Source organism: Ochotona princeps, chromosome 17 (genome assembly GCF_030435755.1).
Source record: "Ochotona princeps isolate mOchPri1 chromosome 17, mOchPri1.hap1, whole genome shotgun sequence".
Classification (NCBI taxonomy): Eukaryota; Metazoa; Chordata; class Mammalia; order Lagomorpha; family Ochotonidae; genus Ochotona; species Ochotona princeps.
The window spans coordinates 16,080,081-16,103,220 of NC_080848.1; the positions used below are offsets into that span (position 1 = coordinate 16,080,081).

The window sequence follows — 23,140 nt, forward strand, 5'->3', positions numbered from 1 at the left end:
TTTCTTTCTTTTTCCTCTTATTTTATACGTGTGAAAGAGAAGTTGCCTTGCCATGGGTCTGTTAGCCATTGCAGAGGAGCCTGAGCCTGGCCCTCTTGTTCACCGGCTGAGCTGATGGCGCCCCACAGGCGGCTCCCCCAAAGGGTGATGCTGTACACCGAAAGGCTGGGTTGCTGAAGAGACACCATCAGGCCAGCATAGCGCCTCCCGACCATGCCGAGGCAGGTGACCATTTTCATGGTCTAGGCTCAGGCGGACCAAGAGCCTGCAGGGAAAGCCTACTTGCAGCTCAGGAGAGCTCCAGGGCATTGAACCGCAGAGCTGCCCCTACCATGGGCTCTGCATGGGCTAGGGACAAGGCAGGGCCCTGGGAGGCAGCCCTGAGGTGCGAGGTTGGGAGTTTCCAAACCATCTCGACACAGGATGGAGTGCGTGGCCAGTCCACTCTGGCGAGAGACAACTTCTTCCTGCCCTGAACACAGAATGAGGTCACGGTCAGTAAGGCCCTGTTTTCTTTTTTTTTCCCCCTGCTAGGTGCTGCCCCATACCTGAAGACCAAGTTCATCTGTGTAACACCGTAAGTGGCTCCCCGCCCTGATTTTGCGTTTATTTCTAATGTCCTCAGTTGCCTCCCGGGAATAGGAAAGCAGGTGAGAGGTTCCTGGTGGAGGGTGGGTGCTCGTGGGCTCTGAGTAACACTCAAAGTGACCTCGTGTGTCGAAGAAGCTTGAGCTTTGATTTTTTTTTTTCTGTTGGAGACCAGAGTTTGATGGCTTGTGTGTGTGTGTTCTGTTCTTTTTTTTTTTTTCCCCTCCATTGTGTCTTGTCAACCCGGCCCTCTCCCCTCCTGCCGCTGCCCGTTTCCTACAGAACGACCTGCAGCAATACCATTGACCTGCCGATGTCCCCCCGCACTTTAGATTCATTGATGCAGTTTGGAAATAATGGTGACGGTGCAGAGCCCTCAGCAGGAGGGCAGTTTGGTGAGTACTGGGGAGTGCCCGGCCCACTCTCCACCCCCCACCCCGGCCCGTGGGTCACCTGGATTGGCAGGAAGAAGTTTCAGGGTAGCACTCTCTGTATAACAGTATACACATCTTCGTGGAAAAAGAAAACAGGTGCATAATATTGGCCCAATAAATCCCAACCTCCTGTTATCTCAACATGTAAGAAACAGTGAAATCTTTCTCCATTTTTTTTAAGATTTATTTTTATTTATTTCAATGACATGTTACAGAGAGAGGGAGAGAGATCTTCCATCTGCTGATTCACTCCCCAAATGGCCTCCACTGCCCAAGCTAGTCCAGGCCGAAGCCAGGGAGCTGGTACTTCCATCCAACTCTGCTTCGACCCACCTTGCGCTGTTCTTCCAGACATACTAGCAAGGAGCTGGGTTGGAAGTGGAGCAGCCAGGTCTCCAGCTGGTACTCTTAGGGGATGGCGGTGTCGCAAGCAGTGGCTTAATCCACAGTGCCACGACACCAGCCCCTGCATTCTTTTTGTCCTCACTGAGTCTCTCAAGTGAGCTTTTCACAAGGCCAACACCCCTCAGGGTGAGTTAGCCATGTTGCAGGAGCCCCAACACATATACACACACCCACACCCACCCTCCCACCCAGTCATGTTAGCAGAGACCCTCCATCCATCCTGGAAAACTGGGAGGAATGGGAGGCTTGGTGGAGGGAGGGCCCTGAGAGTAGGCGGGGAAACAGGGCCTTCTCCGACCCTGACTGCGTGAGGGAGCCAGGAGCCCTGTCCTCCACTCCACGCAGAGGGATCCGGAGCGCGCCCGCCAGCAGAGGGTCACGCGGCTGACAGCCCTCACCTGTGTGTCCTGCAGAGTCCCTCACGTTTGACATGGAGTTGACCTCGGAGTGCGCTACCTCCCCCATGTGAGGAGCTGAGGACGGAAGCTGCCGCGATGCCTGAGGCACCTCCCTGCGCCCCACCGCCCCTCAGCCAGCCAAAGCCCAGGGTGTCGGAAACTCCTAACTCTGTGGTTCCAGATTTTTGTTTAATCTACTTCTGCTATCTTTGAGCAATCTGGGCACTTTTTTTTTTTTGCAATAGAGAGATGTGTGAATGTGGGTGCTACGCTTTCATCTAGATGCAAATAAGAACGTGTTCTCGGAGGACAGCATGTGAGGAGGTGGGAGTGGGCGGCTGGCGGGAGCCAGAGGAAGCGGCTGCCGCGTTCTGTTTCCCTGCCCTCCTTTCTCAGCCGCTTTCTGTCACCACCGCTGTCAGACAAGTGCCTCCTGGTGCCTGCGGCACCTCCTGCCTATTTATGCCAGCCAGCGCCCTGGCCGCCCCTAGATACATCCTCCTGGCATTGTGTTTTGGCCCTTGCTAATGTCCAAGAGGACTGCCTGGACACCCCAGGCCACTTTCTAAATGAAATAATCGTACTGAAAGGGCAAAGAAACCCAAATTGTCACATTGTGTGAGCAATGTAGCCTTTGTGCATTTAATTCAGCTACCAGCCTCCTCGGTGCTCTAAGCATTCGTTTTCTGTGGGCTGATAAATTATAAAAACTCTGAGGCGGGCTTCTGATCAAACCCTTCAAAGATGTCTGAAGCTGTGGCTTAATAGCCTTTGGTTTTGACACAGGTAGGCTTTAAAGAGAACCTACCCATTATAGGCTTTTATTTTTTAATTAACAGATTTTAATTTTCCTCTGTGACGTTGGCCTTTTAGCTGGTGAGGCTAGGCAGAGGGGGCATAAGATCTGTTCCCCTCCCCAGACTGCCGCCCTGCTGCAGACAGGGCCTCACCACGACTCTGGGTGCCTTTGCAGGACTGGGATGGCCTGGTTTCCTCGCCCCAGCCCACCCCAAGCCCACGCCTGCCCTGGGCTTCCAGGCCCCTTGTCCTGCTTGCTTGGGAACCCTGCTCTGAGGACCCCATGAGAGAGGCAGGCCAGAGTTGTCAGGGTGATGGTGAGGCCCTAGCCAAGTGTCTGGCTGAGCTCAGGGAATACAGTTCTTGGCCCAGTTTCTCACCAACTTCCCACGGCACCTGCAAAGCCTTCTTCATTCACTTGGTTAGCACAGGGCAGAGTCCCCCTCCCAATCAATCCCTCCACGGGAGTGTTCTGCACTCAGCCTCCCCAGGGCGGGTGGGGGCTCTCCTGCACCTGCTGTGGCCTCCGCTGTGCCTGTGAACATGCAGTGTGCTCTGCTCGGAGGGCTTTTCAGATCCAGAGGTTTCTGTGGAACTTTTAGCTCCACACTTGATGATTCCTGAACTGAAGGGTGAGGACCTGCTCTCCAAGACGAACAGGGCTTTCCCGGAGACATCCCGTCCTTTTGCTTGGGGGTAGAAGGGGGCTGATTCGTTGTACGGAGCCCTCCCCTCCACAGCAACACTTTTCCTACATAATAAGCTGACTGCCTACCGCCACAGACTAGAAAAGATGAAACTCAGGCTTACGAGGGGCATAAATCCTGAGGACCCAGGCTTAATGGCTTGTGTTTCTCAGGAACAAACATTGTCGAGTTCCCACGCTTGGGTAGCACGCATATCTGGGTTCGCTCTGATTGTAGCAGAAGTTCTGAGAGGAGCTGGCCCTTTCTCTGGCCTCTCCCTTCCAGAACAGAATCCCCAGGCCCTACCTGCTCTCTCAATCGCCCCTGCCCAGCCCCAGATCAGCCGAGGCATTCCTGTCAATCGCTTAATCTAAGAGTGGTTTATAAGCTGCTGTCCCGGCCACTGCACTCAAATTCTAATATGTACTAAATAGTGTAAAAATTTATATTATTGTGGGGTTTTCCTTTTTTTTTTTTTTTGTATATTGCTGTATCTACTTTAACTTCCAGAAATAAAAGTTATATAGGAAGCATCTGAGAGCCCAGCAGTGCTGTCTGTACCAGATAGAATGTCCCTTTTCCGTCCAGGCCCCCATCCGGCAGTCTGAGGGGCACACAGAGAGGGGTCGTCAGGTCCAGGAAACAGCAGGTGTGGAAGTAGAGCCACGCCCCCTCCCTGGCCCTGCCTGGGCTCTGATAAGCCACCTAAGGGGGGTTGGGGTGTGGCTGCTCCCAGCCCCCACTCCAACACTGACTCCATTATCGCATGACCTTCAGTTCCCTCGGAGGTGGAGGGGGATCACTGCAGATACCTCCCTGGCTGCTGCCATGGCCCAGCCCCCAACAGCCCAGGGTGATAATCCAGGACCCCAGTGCCCACTCAGCACTCCCACCTCGCCTAGCCCAAGTACCATGGAGATAGAGCGGAGACTGAGATGGGGGTAAGCTGCCTCCTCCTACAGAGATTGAACAGATTAGGGGCGTAAGGCAAATGCCTCTGTCCCTGTCCGTGCTCTGCGCCCCTGCGCCTTCCTGGGACAGGTTGCCAGCTCCGCGCCCTTCCCTCTCCCTTTGCTGAGAGCTCCGACCAGAGGAAGGCCCCCCAAGTGGCAGCAGTGGGATGATGCCCCCTGCTGGTCTCTGGGAGGAGACCAGGAACACAGGGCTGCTGGCCACTCCTGCTGCCCTTGGCTGGGAAGCACTGGAATCCCCCTGCCCAGCAGGTCCTCCCTCAGCTGCTGGAATCAGGAGTGCTCCCAGCAGCAGCTGATAATGGCCGCCTGCACCCAGCTTTGCTGGGCCCCCACCCGCAGTCATTCCTGCTTTCCCTGGCTCTAAGCCCCTAGCCTACCTCTTCAGCCTTCTGAGTACACCGACAGCTTTCCAGGATGGTGCTCACCCTCAAAATTGTGCCAGAGAAGGTAGCATGGCAGCTGCAGGCTACAAATGACAGCATCAGCCACACAGGCAGGACAGGACGCAAGCACCCCAGCTCCCAGGTCCCCACCTCACAGGCAGACCACAGGCAGATCCCCAAGCCAGGAATGGAGCAGTCAACGTATGAAAAAAAAAAAACTTTAATTCAGAAACACTGTTTACACAACTGAAAGTCTATGTACAAAGTACAGATGAACCCCTTTTCTCCTCCCCACCCCCCTGGGCGTCCTGAGGCCCAGGACAGCGAGGGCTCGGGCCACAGCCTGCTATACAGAGTAGCAGGAGGCTGCTCCCCACTCCCAGCCTGGCTCGCCCCTCCCTGTGTTCCGGCACATACAGCAGGTGTCTGCTGAGCCTCCCTGTCGCCACCCCGCACATTCCAGGCCTCTGTTCACACACCATGCCCTAGCCCTGCCCCTTCCTCCCCTACAAGCAAGGGTACAAATGGACAGGAAAGAAGGCTGGTGGACAGGAGGGGGCACTGCAAGGGTAAAGAGGGCACAGGGTTGGGCAGCAGGTAACCACATCATAGACTCAAAGCTCATGTTCCCAGGCAAGAAGCTGTGTTGCCACAGGGGCTCTGGCCATGGCCTGGCGAGCTCTCAGAAGGCAGAGGAGGAGCAGAAAGTCTGCAGTCAGCACATTCACCAAAGTATAAAAGATACGCGGAAGTGAACCCCAACCTCCCTCCAGAGGGAGAGAATCAGACCACCGTGTGTCCGTGGCCACATGCACGCTCACACACACGTCTGCACACACGCACACTGGGGAGGGCAAAGCTGCTCGCTCAAAGGTTAAGCCAGCCTGGAGCTGTTCCATCCCTTGCCCTTGAATGAATTTCATGTATTCAAACATTGCTGCACAGACTGGACACATGAGGAGTAGGGTTGCCGGTGCAAAGCACCTGCCAAGATGGAAGCTCAGCCTCCTGGACAGATGGACTGGGGAGGAGGTGGTTATCAGAGGCTGCTGCCATGGCAACCACAGAGCCAGGGCAGGTAGGATGAGGCAGGCCCACCTCTGCACCACGCACGCGTGTACACATCCTCGTCCTGCCTACACTGGCATCACCAGGGACAGCAGAACCAAGTTGCAATGCACGGAACCCTTCCCATCGGAGACTGCTTCCAAGAGCAGGTAAGATGTCCCCACTCAGGACAGGGAGCCCCTGGCTGCTGTGAAAAGGGCAGCAGGCGGGGACAGGCGTGGATTGAGGCTATCCATGGGGCGGCGTAGGAGCTCCTCCACATGTCGGGCTACATCCATGGTCTCGTCCAAGTCGAACTCTCCTTCTTGGTCCAACACAGGGTCTGGGCTGTGGACAGGGGAGACATCAGAGGGGTTGGCTTGTCTCAGGGCACCCAGTCCGCTCCCCACTCCAACCAGCGTCCTAGGGACCAGCTGTGTGCCTCACAGGGCAGCAGCAGTCCTAGCTCAGTATCCATGTGCATCTCTTGGTATTTCATTATCCACTTAGGGAGTTCCCTGTCCTGTCGGCCTTGTCACAGTGGCTGGGCCAGTGAGTTCCACCACCTGCCCACCAGGCACAACACCATTCCCGGGAACAGGGAGGTGGGCATTCACCCCATTTTATAGGGAGGCTTGGCTTTGTTCAGAAACTTGTTCATGCCCCCGGGAATCAGGGCTGGCACCTGGGGTTTCCAGTCTGTTGGTCTCCCTGCAGCTGCCTCCCAGGTGCCCAGCCCCAGCCACCCATGGCTCACACAGGAATTCCTCGCCCTGGGTCCTGGGCCCGCCCGCTCTGGGTGCACAGCCCCTTTCTCACAGCACCCCTCCTCCTCCTAGAACCCAACCTACTTCTGGGGGTACATGTTGTAATGTGTCTGGGGACACACAGCCGGGGAGGGGGCCTGGTCCATGTAGGTGGCGTTGGCCCCTGCCTCTCCAGATGCATTCGCAAACCTGCGAGAGAAGCAGGGCAGAGCTCAGCTGCCAGGGAGGCCGCCGGCTGCCCAACCGGAGGAGGGGCCTGGGGCGAATGGCCTCCTTCTCCAGGTCAGGCAGGATACAGGGCCCACTGGGCTTTACCCCCTCCGAAGGTTTGCCAGGTCTGTGGGCAAAAGGGAAGGCTGGGCTGGGGGGATGGAAGGGGCAGGTGGGAGGAGGCCCCAAGGGGACACTTACTCAGGGACCACTTGCTTGATTTGTGGCTTCACGTACCCATCCACGGCCTTGGCTGCAGGACAGTGAGAGCCAGCCTGAGCTGCCCAGTCTCCATGTAGCCAATCTCTCACCCACCATCAACCTGGAGCCTTACTTAGCAGGGGTGGGACTTCCCAAGGAGCCCCAATAAACATCTGCTGTTGGCCCCGCCTGAGGTTCCACAGGCTTACAGCACAGGTCTCACCCCTTTCTGGGCAGCTGCTTTCTCTGCACCCCCTCCCAGGCAGAATTCACAAGATGCAAACCCCACCACGGCTTTGGGAAAAGAAACCTGTTCATTTTGCTTCTCCACACCAACCCCAAGGAGTGGGGAGAGCGACCAATTGGACAGGAACAGAGCATGCTCTGTGGGTGTGGCTTATCCTTGCTCCTTCCCCCACCCCATCCCCACCCTGTTTCCTCCAGAGGAGCAGAGATAGACCCTGGCAGACGCAGCAGGGCCAGGGCTGCTTTCCCTGTCTATCAGAGTAGCCTGAAGTCCCTTCCCTCACTGCTAGACCCCAGACCCATGGGAGCCAGGCATCCGTCGTAGTGTGAGGATGCACTGTGCGGCTCCCTTGAGTGCTTGACCCAGCTTTGCTCCTGCTAATGCACTCCCTGGCGATGGCAGGTGATGGCTCAGATAGCTGGATCCCTACCACCCTCATGGGACACCTAGATGGGTCCTAGCTCCCACCTTCAGCCTGGCCCAGCCCTGGCTGTGCAGCCATTTGGGGAGTGAGTCAGCAGATGGAAGATCTCTCCCTTGTGTCTTTGGGCACTTCTTGAGAGAACCCAAGATGGGGTGGGAGGCACGGGAGGGGGCAGGACGCACCGAGCACCGGGGTGTAGTACTTGGAGAAGACCTCATCCTTGGGGCGGTCAGGAAACACATAGATGAGATAGCTCAGGTCCCCAAGGCGGTCAGCCAGGGACCGGATGGAGAAATCACGAGTGGTGAACGGCTTCAGGTTCCACAGGTTGCGATCAGCTGGGAAAAGGAGGCCCCTGTTCCCACCAGCCTTGGAGGACAGAGGCCAGGGTCTGGCCTGCCCAGGGGCTCCCTCCCGTGGGCTCTGGGCACAGGGAAGGAAATTCACACGGAAACCTGCCTTCCCACCAGCCAGGAAAGCAGACACCAACATGGCCAGGCATGGCAAGTGGGGGAGCAACAGATGCCAGCTGAGACCTTGCCCTGTGGGTCTGGAGCCCATGTGTGTGTATGGCAGGGCTAGGGGTGGAGAGGTGGCTAGTGGCAGCAGGTGCTCCAAGAATGGATGAAGAAACCCACTTCTGAGCATCATGCTGCTTGCACTGTGAGCCCAGCCCCCACCTTTCCTGATGGGCACCTCTTAAGAGGGGAGCAAGGAGACAGGCAATGGGGTCCCTGCACCTGACAGGGAGCGGGCGGGGGCAGTGGAAGGGGCACTTACGGGAGTCGAACTTCCAGGCAATGGTGATGCCCCCAATTTCTGAGTCGCTGAACCTCAGGAGGAAGGTCCCGTCAGGCTTGTTAATGAGCAGGTCGTGCGCCTGCTGCTTGTTCACGAAGCCGAGGATGGCCCTGGGAGCGACAGGACAGGACACAGGTGGGTCACGGCCAGGCCAGTAGCCCTGGTGCCCTGTGCCGGCCCTCGAAGGCTGACCTGGCCCTCACCCGTCATTCCAGTGGGGCTTGTGATGCTTCTTCAGCACCTCCATGACCCCGTCGAACCACTGCCAGAAGGTGTAGTTCCAGCCGGGCAGGTTCTCCTACAGGCCCGGAGACCCTAGGTCAGGGCTGCGTGGCCCAGCAAGCTCACAAGCCCCCTGGCCCCAACTCAGGCCTGCTCCCAGGGTCCATCCCACTAGTCCCACCCTTGACCCCAGAACTCCATAAATCAGCCTCCACTCATATCGCAGGAGTCTCTTGTCCCATGTTTCTAAGACACAGGATTCCCTAATACTCCCCTTGGTGGGAGTAGGAGGTGTAAGAACCCTTCCAGGCCAGGGGTGGCATAGGGTACCATGGCTATGATCCCACCTGGGGTGCCCACACACTACACTGGAGTGCCAAGGTCCAAGTCTCAGTTCCACTTCTGATCCAAGCTTCCTGCTAATGCCCAGGGAAATGGTGGGTGATGGCCCACAGACTGACTTCCCTGCTACCCCTGGGGGAGACTTGAGCTGAGGCCCAGCCTTCTGGCTTTGGACCAGCCCGGCAGGCATTGGGGATGTGAACCAGCAGGCAGGAGATCCTGCTTGCTCTCTGGCTGCCTTTTACCTACATCAAAAAAATATATACTTATTTAATTTTACTATAAAGGTAGATATACAGAGAGATATTTTCCATCAGCTGGTTCACAGCCACAACGGCTGGAGCTGAGCCAATCTGAAGCCAGGAGCCAGGAGCTCCTTCCAGGTCTCCCATGCAGGTGCAAGGTCCCAAGGCTTTGAACTATCTTCAACTGCTTTCCCAGGCCATAGCAGGGAGCTGGAAGGGAAGCGCAGCAGCTGGGACATGAATCAGCCAGTGACCATATGGGTTCCTAGAACTTGGAGATAGAGGATTAGCCAATTGAGCCATTGTACTGGACCCTCATCTACACTTTAATAATATGTCCAGCTGGACTGATTTCCAAACTGGGGCACGAGCACAGATCGAACACTGGAACCTAAGAGTGCTGATGTACCCCTCCAGGTTCCCCGGGGTCCTGCTGCTCAGGCTGTCACACCCCACGCAGCCCCTGCCTGTGCTTCTTGAGGGTCCAAGCCCCTCCCCATAACAGCAGGAGAGAGGCACAAGTTGCCTGACCTAGATGTGGCCTGGGCCTCACCCTGTTGAACTGGGACCAGGACACGGACATGCTGCTGTAGTCCTCCAGGTGGCTGCTGCTGCTGTTGAAGAGCTTCTGTGCCAGGAACACCAGGTTCTCCTTGGTCAGGCCCCGGTTGCTCTGTACCTCAGCCTTGAACTTCATGTTGAGGGCCTCGCACAGCTGCGGCCACAGTACTTTGTCGGGCACAGCGAATGGCACCCTGCCCTGGGAGTGGGGAGGAGACAGGCAGAAGTGGCGGACTGAGGGAGAAGGAACATGCCAGCACACGCACCCTGAAAGCAAGGTGCACAGATATCATAGAATGGGGGGACCGAGACACTAACACTAGGGGGAAAGAAAAGCAAGGTCAAACAGAGGCAGCTGTAAGGGCCTGCCGGGCTGCCCCAGGCCAGAGGTGAGGGAGACAGCCAAACTCCAGGTCCAACCCACCGGCCTGAGGAACCCAGGGCCAGAACCAGGGACACAGGGCATGCTTGCCGCTGACCCTGCTCTGAGTCAGGGGTGAGGAAAGCCGGCTGAAGCTGGCAACCTCCCTGAGTAGGGTATCCTAGTGCCAGAGGGGCCAGGCTGGGGTCCCATGGGCTCACCGGCTCAGCAAAGGCATTGTCCCACAGCACGGTGGCAGTAGCATTGTGGTCCTGGCTGCCGTGGACAATGACAACCACGGGCAGGGACAGGGTCTGTAAGGAACCAAAGGAATGGGGGTGGGTAGGGGAGCAGCCACCATCAGCCCCCTCTTTCTTCCTCCTTCCCCCACCCAACCCCAGTCCATCCGTCACCCACAATCCCCAGCATGGAGGGACAGCAGGTTTCCAGTTGGCCTCACAGGGACCCTGGGTTTCCAAGCATCCACGTGGCCTCCCACAGAGCTGCAGGTGAGCCTCGGGCGGGCCAGGTGGCAGTCTCACCTTCACCTGGAACACCAGCTCATTGCTGCCCACGCTGAACTGCGACTCAAAAAGCACAGTGAATTTCTCCTCCGTCACCGACTCAGCACCCCGGCGGTCTGCACGCTTGATCCGCTTCAGGGACTGCAGGGATGGCAGGGATACGGTTGCAGGGTTGGGAGGCTGGAGGGAGCAGCTCTGCTTAGGGCCCCGTCCCCTCCGAGGCCAGGCCCAGGCCTCACCATGTTCCTGAAGTGGGCACTGAGGGTGCCCGTGGCTTGGTGGTATTCCATGACACAGCAGTTGTTGAGGATCTCGCCGCTGTACTCGCTGCCAGCAGAGAGAGGGCCCCAGCTGAGTCCTAGCAGGGGGCCGGAGCCTCCCCCCCCACACACCAACCCGTGCCTCTTCACCCCAACAGAGAGCACCCAAGGCAATGTCTCCAAGGGCTGGGTTAAATTCCTCTGACAGAAAGGTTGATGGGCAGGAAGGAGACCTTACAGGGCAGCTGGGAGCTTCTGGTGTGTTTGAAAGAAGAGCCATGACCATGGCCTGGCAAGACTTCATGACCAAGCCCACCACCCTGCCGTAGCGAGTTCCCCTCCCCTCACTCGGGACGTAGACCTTGCCACCCACTGAACTTGCCAAGGTCAGTGCCTAACTGTGACTCCAGACCCTGGCACTCGCTCCTTCTGTCCCTTCGTCATCTCTGACCCATAACCCAGCCTCACTCAGCTGTAGCTTGCCACTCCCTGCTCTACTCCCATCCATCCAGGCACTGAGGTAGCCTCTCTGTTTGCTTTCTTCACTCTCCACTTTCTGGCACTACCTTCTTTATTTTTCCATGTTATTTATTTGAAAGAGAAAGAGACCGCCCACCAGATCTGTCATCTGCTAGCTCACTCTCCACTGTCCATCCTGGGTTGGAATGGGCTGAAGCCAGCAAACAGAAACTCAGACCAAGCCTCCCCCATGGCTGAGCCATCACTTGTTGCCTCTTGGGGTGCACAGAAGTGAGAAGCTCAACTCAGAAGGGAAGCTGGCATTTACACTGAGACACTCTGATGTGGGCAACCCATAAGGCACCACAGCCACTGTGTCAGATGCCAGAGGGCAATTCTCAGCCTCCCCAGCTAAGCCTCAAGTTCTAAGAGCAGAACCTAGAATGCCTCCATCAACACACAATCTGCCAGTCACAAGGCCTGCACGTGCTGACTGCCTCCCGGGGATAGGATGCAGGAGCCCACATCACCCGTCCCTCACATGGCCGTGGCACTTGGTTGACAGCCTGCTCTGACCCTAGGCCACCACCCAGGGCCTCACGCCACGCAGCCTTCTTGTGCCTCCGCCTCCAGAACACAGCCCAAGTTCTCTTCCGATATAAAGTCCTCCTTCTCCCGTCCCTCTGGCCAGCCACCTCCAATCCAACTACAGCCTGAGACTCCCAATGGAGGCTGGCATTTCACAAAACCTGCAGGCCACCAGGGGGGCTCCAAGGTTGGGCAGGGACAAAGTCAGGCTGTCTGTGTCTCCTCAAGGTTCACTCACAAGGCCTGGACAACTGCCAACTACTATGTGCTGGGCACAGGCAGGGTCCACAAAGGGCATTACGGCAGGATGGCTGTAGTAGCTAAGGACACAATGTGAACTGGGACCAGGAGGACATGCCTGTAGCTGAGGCAGGGGACCCGAGGGAGGGGAACTGTGTTGTCCTGACACCAATGATACAAGCCCAGAAACCACACCTACAGCAGCCTGCCAGGAGGAAGACAGGGAGCAGTAACACTTAGGGGGACATTTACTTGCGGGTGTTCTCGTTCTTGAGCAGGGACTTGGCCTGCTGCTCACTGATGATGGTGGCCTTCACCTGCGGGGGGTTCATGTGCACGTTCAGCTTCCCGCCCACCAGCAGGCGCACGGTGGCTGCAAACTTGGTCTGGGTCTTCAGGACCTGAGGGGGCTGCTTCTCAATGATGAAGGTGCTGTGGGGGACACGGGGAGCCCACAAGCTGTGAGACACACTCCAGGGAGAGGCCTCTCTGGGGCAGGGCAGGGCGGGGCAGGGCGGGGCTCCTCCCTCCCTCCACTGGGGCTCAGCAGATGAAAGAAGGGCATACTGCCCAGTTCCAGCTCCCAGGGAAGGGGTTGGGAAAAGGGCAGGAGGGGAGCAGGCCCTGAGGACACCGCTTGTGGTGTCTGCCATAGAAATGGGGCAGAGAAGCCACAGTCACAGCTGACAGGATGGGGAGGGATGTGAGGCAGGGCGAGCCAGGACTGGAATGGACACCCAGGCTGCCCAGCATCCCTGCCTCCCAGGTGGGGAGCCACCCTGCCCACGGGGCATGGCCAAGGGACAGCGGTCACCTGGTCACCAGGGCTGAGATGATGTCTGTGATGGTGGCATTGACCTCGGCCAACATCTCCTCCACAGGGCCGGGGATGGGCAGCTGCTGGCACAGGTGCTCGGCTCGGCGGATCTGCTGCCGGTTCTGCCAGATGATCTCGGCCAGCTTCTCACACCTGGGGGCAGCCCAGGATCACAGGTATGCTGTGGCTCCCCCACTTCCCAGACCGGAGTTGGAGGACTCCCATTGGGGGAGACTCTGTGCCATTATACAGCTCCACACCCCCAGGAGAGTCTGCCTCAGAGCAGGCTGACTGCCTACCAGAAGCACAGGAGTGGCCTTAACCGGGCCCAAGCAGCCCAGAGCTCTGCACACCTGGCCAGTTCCCCCTCAGGACATGACACCCTCGCCAGGGGAGCTGGCAAGGACTGTGAGACTAATGTCTGTGTCACAAATGGACCCTGCTGAGATGCAAGTTGTCCCCAATAGAGGGGCCTGCCACACAGGCTGACTCAGTGGGCAGAGGGGCCTGCCCCTTCCACCAGCCCAGCCTGCACCCTGGCCTCACCAGGACTGCAGCACGTCCAGGCTGCCCTCGGGGGGCCCACCATTGCCGGCCAGCTGCTGCCGCCGCTTCCACTGGATCAGCTCATCGTCCAGAATGATGGTCTGCTGCTTCCGCAGCAGCTGCAGGGTCTTCTGATGCTTCTCAGCCAGCTCCTGCGGGACGGTGGACAGCAGCCCTGCTGGGCCCCCAGGCCAGCCTGCAGGATGCCCAGACACACAAGGCCCGACACCTCCTCCTCCCCACCTGCTCTGACCTGGGGCATCCCAGGGAGAAGGATCTAGCCTCTGGCTCTCCGGGCCCATGCTCTCATCCTGGCCTTGCCCCCCTGGCTGGTTCCAACAGCCCCCACCAGGATGTTCCACCCTGGGACCAGGACACAGAGCCACTCACCACGCGGTACTGCTGCAGGGTCTGGGCCTCGCGCTGCAGCCAGGCCTCCAGGGACACCTGCTTCTGCTGCAGGGCCGTTTCCCTGCTCAGTCGCTCCTGGGGGTTCAGCTGGGCCAGCTGAGTAAACTGAGCTGCAGAGGGGACACGACACCCATGACTGTCACCTCCTGCAGCCTGGTACCGAGCCCCAAGACTGCACTCAGCTGGCTTGGGCCACCCCTTGGAGGTGACCCGTGGCAGATCAGGAGTCCTGCCAGCCTGGGTGCCAGTGACGAATGGGCTCCCTCAAAGGTGGTCCCACTCTCACTCTCCAGGCTCCTGACCGTGTCCTCCTCCAGGGGTGGGTTGTGGGCTCTGAGTGCAGAGCAGGGCTGAGGGACCCCTACCTGTGGCTCTGTCTGCTGAGCCCTCGTCAGAAGGACTCTGGCTTGGACCGTCTCGGGTGAGGCATGTGCCCTGCCAGGAGTCACCCCTGTCTGTTTGGGGTCCCCATGAGCTCAGCCCACCAACCAGCAAAGACCACAAGGGAGAGACACCTGGGCCTGCTGGGAGCAGCAGGATGTCCCTGCGAAGGGCACTGCTGTCCTCACACTCCCTGGAGGACCCTCACCCACATGGGGACCCGGTCTGAATGAGGCCTCAACACCCTGCTCAGAACAGCTGTGACAAAAACCTTTAGACCAAGGAAAGGACAAAGTGGAGCATGAGGAACACCTGTGTGGCACTAACTTGTCACTAACCTGGCTTAGAAGTGAGCATGTGCCCAGGCAAACCCCTGCATCCCCTTCCCCACAGACAGCCATAGCCCTGATCCAGGTCACGCCTTCCCCCCAGAACCTTCCCAGCTTGAGCCCATCTTGCTGGAGCTTTTGATTAGCCTCTAAGGGCCATGTCACCCTGACCTTGTTCCTGCCTCAGGGAACACACAACTGGACCCATGAAAGCCACTCCAGGCAACCAACAACTGCCCAGAATTACAACTTACAAATCTGCCCACATCCTGGGCAGGGCACCATGCAGGCTGAGTGCTCCCCAGGCAGGGTCTGGACCAGGGGACTGGGCCGGCTATACGGAAACCTGCCCGCTTACAGGATGGGCTTTTAGTTCCAGCCCCCGGGCCTGGCCTCCCCTTCCCAGTGACCCACTTGGCTGTCTCCTGGAAATTGTACAATTTTCTGGAAGGAGGTCTGGGAGACCTGAGACAAGGGCTGGCTTCACTGAGGGAGCTGAGCATTCCCTTGCGCCAACAGGCCCACGGTCTGCCTAGGATGGGGGAGGCAGATAGATGAGGCTGAGCAGACGTGGCACTGTGGGAACAAATTCAGATGTGGCTCCAGTCTTAACCCATCCCCAGGACAGGTCCTAAACCCGAATTCAGGATCACAAATCCTGTTCATAGTCAAAGGACCTGGGCAGAATTAACATCCTGAACTCTGCTGGCTCTGCAGGCAGTGTGGGATGGAGTCAGCTAGGAGGAAGACATTCTGGAATGTTTCAGCATTTGCTCAATTTATATCATGATTTAGGGAATGGACAGATTTTATGAAACTGAAAGCCCTGACATGGCAGTGCTAGGAAAAGAAGCTTAAATTGCTAAAATGAAATTCTGGAGTAATCAAAAATATCCAATGTCCTGAAAAAAAAAAAAAAAAAAGCAATGAGCAGAACAAAAACCGAGTCATACACAACAGAAAATAATGTTAAAATGGACACCTTAATACAACTGTGGTAATAATTACTTTCAATATTACTGAACTAAATAATGAAAGTCAAAGGCTTTGAGTAGCTAAAAAGCCAAGATTGAACTACATGTTATCTACATGTCAGCTTTCTCAAAATGCATGGATAAAGCTGTGTCATGTAAAATGCAGAAGGCAGTAAAACAATGTCTGAAGAAGACAAAACAGCATTATCAAATTAAGAAAGATATTTCATCATGATTAGGATGCCAAATGATCTGAAGTTCCCATGTGCAATAATAAAGGGTAAAAATGCATGAAGGAAATACAGAATTAACCACAGTAGCAGTGAATTCCATTATTACAGTAATTTCTCCTTTGGCAACTAATAAAACTGGGCAAGGAAAGCAACCAGTAAAGATGAAGATGGTGGGGGGGCGTCTCCCAGTTTGTTCTAGGGAATACACCTGAGCCCCTCATCCTTAAGCACTTGCTCTCAGTGTCTTACACACAGACACATTGGAGTTTTCCAAAAGCTACAAGATGTGTGATACTACAGCCGAATGAAGACGCAGCAACCTTTCACTAAGCCTGACATTCAAGAGTTTTGCAAATACAATTGTGTAGTAACAACAGAGCTACAATGGGAAATTTCTCATTAGACAATCTCATGGCTGTTTAAACATGGTAAAGTGTACCAACAAAGACCTAGATAGTGTAACCTACACACCCAGGCTATACGGATAAATAACCCAACACTGGCCAAGACACCAGGGTACAGTTCGTGATTGTATGTAAAACAATGTCCTTCTACCCACTACATTTTGTTTGGAAAACAAGGTTTCTATAAAATTTTACCTTTTACATTAACATTATTAGAATGATCATTATCAATCTTGATGAAATGACCGTAGAATTTGCACTCTTTCCAAATGCGGAAGATGCATCCACTGAGACAGAATATATCCTAAACCATCAAAGAAGTCTCAGGACATTTATAAGCACTGCAATCACACAGGATGCAATCACAGTAGAATAACAAGATGATATGGAAATCACTATGACATTTACTTTAAAAAAATAGTTGGAAATTAAAGAAAATGTTTCTAAGTAATATATGGATTCAATAATTACTCACTAGAGGAATCAGAAATATTTCACAGTGGATAATGCATGTACAGCATAACCAAAATTATGGCATGCAGTTAAAACAGTGCTTAGAGGTGCATTTATAGCTTTACATAAATGAATATATATATATTCATATATATACACACATTATATATACACACACATACATGTGCAAGGGTACTTAAAGTTTGTGAAAGAACAAAATTATAAGTTTATTTTGGTATAAGAAAATGGACATCCATACATAGTTTTTTCATGCTATGTATCTTTCATGAACTTTTTAAGACCCTGTGTAGGCTTCTATGTTTGAAAGGAGGAGTCAGAAAGTCAGAGAGGAAAGGAACAAGTAGTTCAACACATCCTGCTGTTCCCAGGACAAGGTGGCACATCCCAAGAGTCAGGCTGGAGTGCAGGGAGATGGACCATGTCTCCAGACTCCTTGGGTTACACCTGAGCAGGATTCCCTCGGAGCTCCCTTTTTCCCTCCCTCACGCCCTGACAGTGGCAGCCACTGGCCACAGTTCCAGGAGACAGGAAACTTTGGAACAGTCACCCCCTAGGTCTACATTCTGTGAGGCTAAGAAAGCGGGGTTCCTGGAATCCCCTCTCTTCTCAGTGTGTTCCAACCTGGCGAAGCCCAGCCCAAATCCTCCCTCTTGTTGAGGAACACCATGCTCCTGCTGAGTGACATATTAAGGTACTCCTTGAATACCCACAGTTAGGAAGAGGCCACAGGTTAACAAAGCACAGGAATTTAAACTCACAGCTTGGCAGCTAGTTCTGCAACCTGTAGGAACCTGGGCCAAGTTACTTGTGCTTCTCGAACCTCAGTTTCATCGTGTGCAATGTAGGAATAATGCAGCTGTCTCCGTCCCCCTCCACCGCCACCCCCACCCAGTGCCTCAAGATCACCTCCCTGCATGCAGAAGGCAGAGCAGCTCTCCCACCAGGCTCTCAGTGGGGCATTGTGGAGAGTGACACTGCTTTGCAGGAGCTCCTGAAATGGCCCCCCAACCCTCACTGGGGACAGGCCCCAGGCCCACCTTGGATCCTCAGGCTCTCTTGGTACTGGATGATGAAGTACTCCTGAGTCTGCTGCAGTTTCTTCAGCTCGTTCTCCGTGTCCTGTGTGACCAGTCGCAGCTCCTCAAATGTCTGAGTGATCTGCAGGTGCTTCTGGGACATGGCGTCCACCAGGGTCCCAGCAGGAGAGCCGCCCTGTAGGCAGGATGGGGGAAAATAACAGGGAGCGGTATGCCAAAGAGTAGGGGGACAAATGGAGAGGAAAGCCTCCAGGCTACCCACCATACTCCCCAGGCTTCACATCTAAGCTAAGGAGGGAGGGCCATGTCCCAGCAGGCGGACAGAGGGAGGAGTGACAAGTGAAACAGCCGTAATAGAAATCTCCATTTCAGATGACTCCTTCCTGCCTCTGCTGTACTCCCTCCATGCTCTGCCAGAGCACAGCAGCTGGTCCTGCTTTCAGTCTCCACTCCTTGAACACATAAGCATGTTCCCAGCTCAGGGCCTTTACACATGCCTGTCTGCCGAGAACATTCTGACCCACCTCTCCAGAAGGGGCCTTGGCGGATAAGCAAACTCACTCTGAGCCTGCTCTCAGGCGCACATGCCTTATTCTTGTTGCTTTTCTGGTTTTTGGTGTCTCTTGCAAGAGGATGTGGGGTCCCCAGGTTCTGGCCCTCCCCCCATCATGTCTCACAGAATCTGGAACATCAGAGGTGGCTCATGAAGAGCCTGTCTGCTGGGGAAAGGCGTCACCCCGTGACCATGACAACACACATCCCCAGACCAGAGCTGGATGCACATGCACAGTCACATGGTGTTCGGTGGCTGCTGCAAGGCAGGGGATGGGGGGGGTCAAGGGAGGTCTGTTGGGACCCGGCTTCTGCCCCCTCTCAGCTTTACCTACTGTCCTGCCCCACCTGGCTCCCTTCTCCCCAGGGACACTAATGACTTGCAAGCTCACCCAGGTGGGAAGATGCTCGGGCTTTGCAGCCCCTGCACATGTTGCCACATTTTTTTTTTGGCAGGAGGACTCATCCCCCCTTCTTCCTCACTTCTTTCCCCACAGGGGGGCCGGACACCCTGTCCTCGGCCCGTGCCCCCTGAGCACTGAGCTCCCCTCTGGGGAATCTGTCCATGCCCTGCCCTCCCTTGGGAGGAACCAGGCTTTTACCTCCTTCTCCAATCCCAGCCCAGGGCCAGACCCACAGTAGGACTTCAATAAACGTTTCCTAAGGAGACTGTGAAGTGCCAGCTGTGTTTATGATTTGTGCTTCAGGTCCTAGTCCGAATTCATTATGCAGTGTGACATTCACTTTACTGCAGATGATGCATTAAGAACATTGTTCTATGCCTTTATTATACGAAGGCTGGCATTGTGGGGCAGAGAGCTAAGCTACTGCCCTGCACTGCCAGTCCTCCGTATCAGAGCATGGGTTCACATCCCAGTGTTGCACTTCCAAGACAGCTCTGTGTAATGCACATGGGAAGTCAACCATGTCGTGAGACTTGCAAGAAGCTCCTGGCTCCCAGCTTTAGCTCGGCATAGCCAATTACTGTAGCCTGATTACTGTAGCCTTACTGGGCAACGAACCAGCAAGGAAGACTTTTTAATTCTGCATTTTGAATAAATAAATATAAAACTTTTAAAATATACATGCTGTTTTAAAAAATTATTTTTGTAAGGTTGGTGCAGTGGTGTAACGGGCCAATCCTCCACTTGCAGTGCCAACATCCCATATGGGTTCTAGTTCATGTCCCAGCTACGCCACTTCCAGTCTAGCTCCCCGCTCAAGGCCTGAGAAAGCAGCAGAGAATAGCTCAAAGCCTTGGGACCCTGCACCCGTGTGGGAGAATTGGAAGAAGCTCCTGGCTCCTGACTTCAGATTGGCTCAGCTCCAACCGTTGCAGCCATTTGGGCAGTAAACCAGTGGATGGAAGATCTTTCTATGCATGTGCCTCTCCAATAAAAATAAACCTTTTTTTTTTTTAATGCCTTTGAACTTGCAGTTTGAGAGAGGAGTCCTGGTTTCCCCCTCTGTGGGCCTCACTTCTCCACACTGCCCTGGGTTGGTTCTCTTCCCCCAGGCCTCAGCTCCTCCCCTTCGCACAGACGCCCCCAGTCTGCGGTTAGGCTACTCAATGAATATCCAGTCTTCCCTGCTGATTTGCAACGGCACCTCTGACACAGGTAAAGTTTCCACGAATGTGTGTACACATGTGTACACAGGGGTGTATGCATGTGTGTGTATGTGGGAGTGTGTGTGCACATGTGAGTGTATATATGTATGTGGGGTGGGTGCATATGCACACAACTGTGTGTATGTGCACGCATGTGCATTAACCCTTGGTGCACAGTGTCAGTGAACTGTCACACTAGCCCAAAAGCATAGGTATTACTAGTAGTCCCACTTCACAATAGAAAAATGGAGGCTCAGAGAAGGGTGGTAACATGCTCACGTCCCACAGCTCACTAGGAGGAGGGTGATGGGTGGAGCCTGCGCCATCACCCCACACAGACTCAGAACACTGCCTCTCACGCTTGCTCGCACCACTTGCTCTGGCACCACTGCTTGATATGGATGCAGCCATGTCCGGGAGAAAGCACCAGAAAAGGACCGCCCACTTCTCTCCCCACCCCCACGGGACACTCACGTTGTTGGCCTCCTGGACCAGCCTCTGTTCGTTGTACAGAATGTGCCGGATGCAGCGTACCAGCTCCATGGGACAGCGGTCATATGTGTTCTGGAAGAATCCCGCAGTGTGTTCTTCAGCTGCAGTCATGCCTGGCTTCATGCCGCACACAGCCCTTCCTCTCCTTCAGCTTTTTCCCAGGAAGCTTCAGAAGCCATTGTCAGATGTTCCTCCCTCTCCTTAACTGTCCCTCCCCTCCCTTCACACTTGGTTTGCGGTGAACTCAAAACCTACCATCTACAGAGCACTTCCAATCCACCCTGCCCCTTGGCTCTCTCGGCGTGGAAAACCCCCACTGCAGAGGCCAGCACAGCACCCAGAGGAACACGGGTGTTCACAGAGGCAAACAAGTGAGCAGGGCTGGTGATTCAAGCCACATGCAGCTGATGCCAAGGCCAAGACGCTTTCTGCCAGATCCCTGCCCATACTCGTCCCACCACCCCAGGTTCCTCCCGGATCCACCCTCTTTTCTGGGTGGGCTTTGCTTTACCTGGTCCCTGCTGTCTGTGGTTGAGAAGGGCTCTCTAAGAAACCCAACTGAGTTCCAATAAACCCACACCCCTTTCCTGCTTCATAACAACTCCTGGCTTCCTCCACGCCACCCCCCCACCAACTCCACACCACACAAAGGAGAAGCCACATCCTACAAAGCCATGCCAGCAAGCCCCTCCTCCCTGCCACCCCCTCCAACGGCTCTACCACCTTTATCAGGGTCCCCAAGAGGGGCGTCTGGTTGACTCGTCCCCTCATTTCTAGAATGGATCAGTCTCCCTTTCTTCTGGAAAAGAATCCAGCCTCAGTTTACCACCTCTCCACCTGTTCAGTCTGTCCATGATGCTGGCTCACCCACCTCCCCTCTGCAGGGAACAAAAACTCCCTCCCCCCCATCCCATCCCTTGCTCTGTAGTAGGTTAAAGGAATCTAGTAGGTCTGACTTAGAAAGAGGGGGCGGGGGAAATTGAAGGAAAGTTGCCACCAAGCAAGTGAGTGGGCTCATGATGATACTGGTGAGTCAGTGGCCAGGCCAGGAAAAAAACCCTGGGGGTTTAGCCACATGCCCCCACCCCCAAGGTGTCCCAGAGTTCACACCCACCTGTAGCTGGGTGGCATAGTGGCCCAGCTTGATCTTCAGGAGAAAGCCATCTTCCCCCACCTGGTGCTCTGCCTTCTTCTGCAGCTCCTGTACCAGGCCCTCCAGGAGTTGGGTAGCCTGGGCTCGGTCCTGGGGGCTGTCCAGGTCAATGGCATCCCTGGGGGGCAGGGCAGGACAGGGTGGTGCGGTGTGGGAAGTGGGGAGACAGGAGTCCACTGTGGCAACTCCCTGAGCCAGGAGGTCAGGCACCGAGAGTGCGGTGGCAATCCCATGATGAGCATGATGAGAACGCAGCGCGCTTTCCCGCTTTCCCGAGCCCTCTCTCTCCCCTCCAGCACCCCGCCCCCCCCCCCCCCCCCCCGCATTTCCCGGTTCCCGTTACCCAGGGACCCCACCCCTTCCGCACAGAGAAGGAAAGAGAGGATCAGAGTCACGCCAAACCACAAGGAGGAGACCTGGGGGGGGGGCGCGGAGGGAAACCCGTCCCTGCGGTTGCGGGTTGGAAGCCCGTGCACCTACCACGGCTGACTCTCGATCCACTGCGCCAGGTAGTGCCGCACCTCGATGGGGAAGTGCTGGCCATAGAGCACCTGCATCTGGCGCAACGCGTCCCCCTGCAACTGCTGGGCCTGGATCCAGCCCGCCATAGCCGTTCACCTAGGATGAGCCGACGGCTGAAGAGGCGGAGCCCCACGGCGCCCACCCATCCCTGTACCCGCAGTCGGGTCAGGCCCGGCCCCTCCCACAGACACGCTTTCCTGTGCGGGAAGAGAGAGATGGTGGGGAGGGGCGTGCCGCCCTTCCCCTCCCACAAGGAACCCACTGAGGATGGGGCAGAGTGGGGTGGGGGGTCTCAAGAGGCAGGTTCCCTCCCTCTTCCTCTCCCCTCGCCCCACGGGAAACTGAAAGAGAAACTTAACTGCCCAGGGAGGCCCTCAGCGCTCTGCAAGGGCTGCTCGGATCCCTCCCCCAGCGCGTGTCCCGAACCCCGACTCCCCGAGTTGGAGGACTAGGGAGGGAGATGTTCCGAACCATAGTTAGGGCAAGGCAGTGCCATTCCCACTCGACGCCCGGCCCCTGGGCACGTGGCTGGGCTTAGGGAGACCGAGTTTAGGTGCCGCGACACCCCGAAACTGCGTTCCCTCCCGACGGCGCCCCCGCGTCTGCGAGCTACACCGGCGCCCACCCGTGACCGCCTCCCTTTCTGCCCCGTCCCCTAGGCCCTCTACCCGTGTGTCGGTGCTGCGAGCGGCGCCCCAGCTCCCTCTGGGCGCCGGGGACCACCGGTCCCTGCCGCGCGACGGGCCATCGGGCTGCCGGGCGCCGCGCCGGGGATGTCGGTCCAGGAGCCCCTGTCCCGGCGCGCGCTCCCCAAATCCCGCCGCGCGCTCCCCACCTGGTAACGCCGAGCGCGGTGTCGGCGCAGGCTGTGCGCCCCGCGGCTCTCGCTGAAGGGCCCGGGCTCCCGGTGGCGGCAGCGGCGGCGGCGGCGGCTGTTACTACAGGAAGGAGCCAAGAGCAGCGATTTCCTCCTCAAAGGTCAGCTGCCTGCGCTAGACCAAACACAGGGCGCGGGCGCTCGCCAACACCCTCCCCGCCGCT

The 23,140-nt window shown here is 56.1% G+C and overlaps 3 protein-coding genes across 6 annotated transcripts in view; 2 read left to right on the plus strand and 1 right to left on the minus strand.

Moving 5' to 3' along the window:
- STAT3 (signal transducer and activator of transcription 3) overlaps window positions 1–3,849 on the plus strand; it is a 61,410-nt gene extending 57,561 nt beyond the window's left edge. For 2 of the 4 annotated variants that reach the window (XM_058676214.1, XM_058676215.1), the window contains exons 22-24: window positions 535–577; window positions 871–983; window positions 1,841–3,849. In XM_058676214.1, the coding sequence (XP_058532197.1) occupies window positions 535–577; window positions 871–983; window positions 1,841–1,896 (212 nt within the window). In that variant the 3' untranslated portion in view covers window positions 1,897–3,849. The remainder of the gene's footprint in view (window positions 1–534; window positions 578–870; window positions 984–1,840) is intronic. The other 2 variants (XM_058676216.1, XM_058676217.1) reach the window with 1 other exon arrangement.
- A 1,031-nt stretch (window positions 3,850–4,880) lies between these two features.
- Window positions 4,881–23,074, minus strand: STAT5A (signal transducer and activator of transcription 5A). The gene is made up of 19 exons (XM_058676109.1): window positions 22,935–23,074; window positions 22,058–22,195; window positions 21,539–21,695; window positions 20,407–20,496; window positions 17,772–17,946; window positions 13,919–14,049; window positions 13,529–13,680; window positions 12,980–13,135; window positions 12,418–12,597; window positions 10,858–10,945; window positions 10,637–10,759; window positions 10,316–10,408; window positions 9,726–9,932; window positions 8,567–8,661; window positions 8,343–8,473; window positions 7,745–7,900; window positions 6,892–6,943; window positions 6,565–6,669; window positions 4,881–6,061 (listed from the first exon to the last, which is right to left on the minus strand). The coding sequence occupies exons 2-19, from the start codon at window positions 22,183–22,185 to the stop codon at window positions 5,899–5,901; spliced, it is 2,382 nt and encodes a 793-aa protein (XP_058532092.1). The 5' UTR covers window positions 22,186–22,195; window positions 22,935–23,074; the 3' UTR covers window positions 4,881–5,898.
- The window catches only part of LOC101518842 (signal transducer and activator of transcription 5B), an 81,701-nt gene continuing 81,618 nt past the window's right edge, over window positions 23,058–23,140 (plus strand). The window contains exon 1 of the mRNA XM_058676113.1: window positions 23,058–23,077. The gene's annotated coding sequence lies outside the window, so the exon portion shown is untranslated. The remainder of the gene's footprint in view (window positions 23,078–23,140) is intronic.

What these genes read in the sequence shown, in the direction of transcription:
- STAT5A (XM_058676109.1), bottom strand. Translation starts at nt 22,185, where the DNA reads ATGGCGGGCTGGATCCAGGCCCAGCAGTTGCAGGGGGACGCGTTGCGC. An exon ending in TGGATCGAGAGTCAGCCGTG is followed by an intron (nt 21,696 to 22,057) that starts GTAGGTGCACGG and finishes CCTGCCCCCCAG; the next exon opens with GGATGCCATTGACCTGGACA. An exon ending in CCTGGTCCCAGTTCAACAGG is followed by an intron (nt 8,662 to 9,725) that starts GTGAGGCCCAGG and finishes CCGGGCCTGTAG; the next exon opens with GAGAACCTGCCCGGCTGGAA.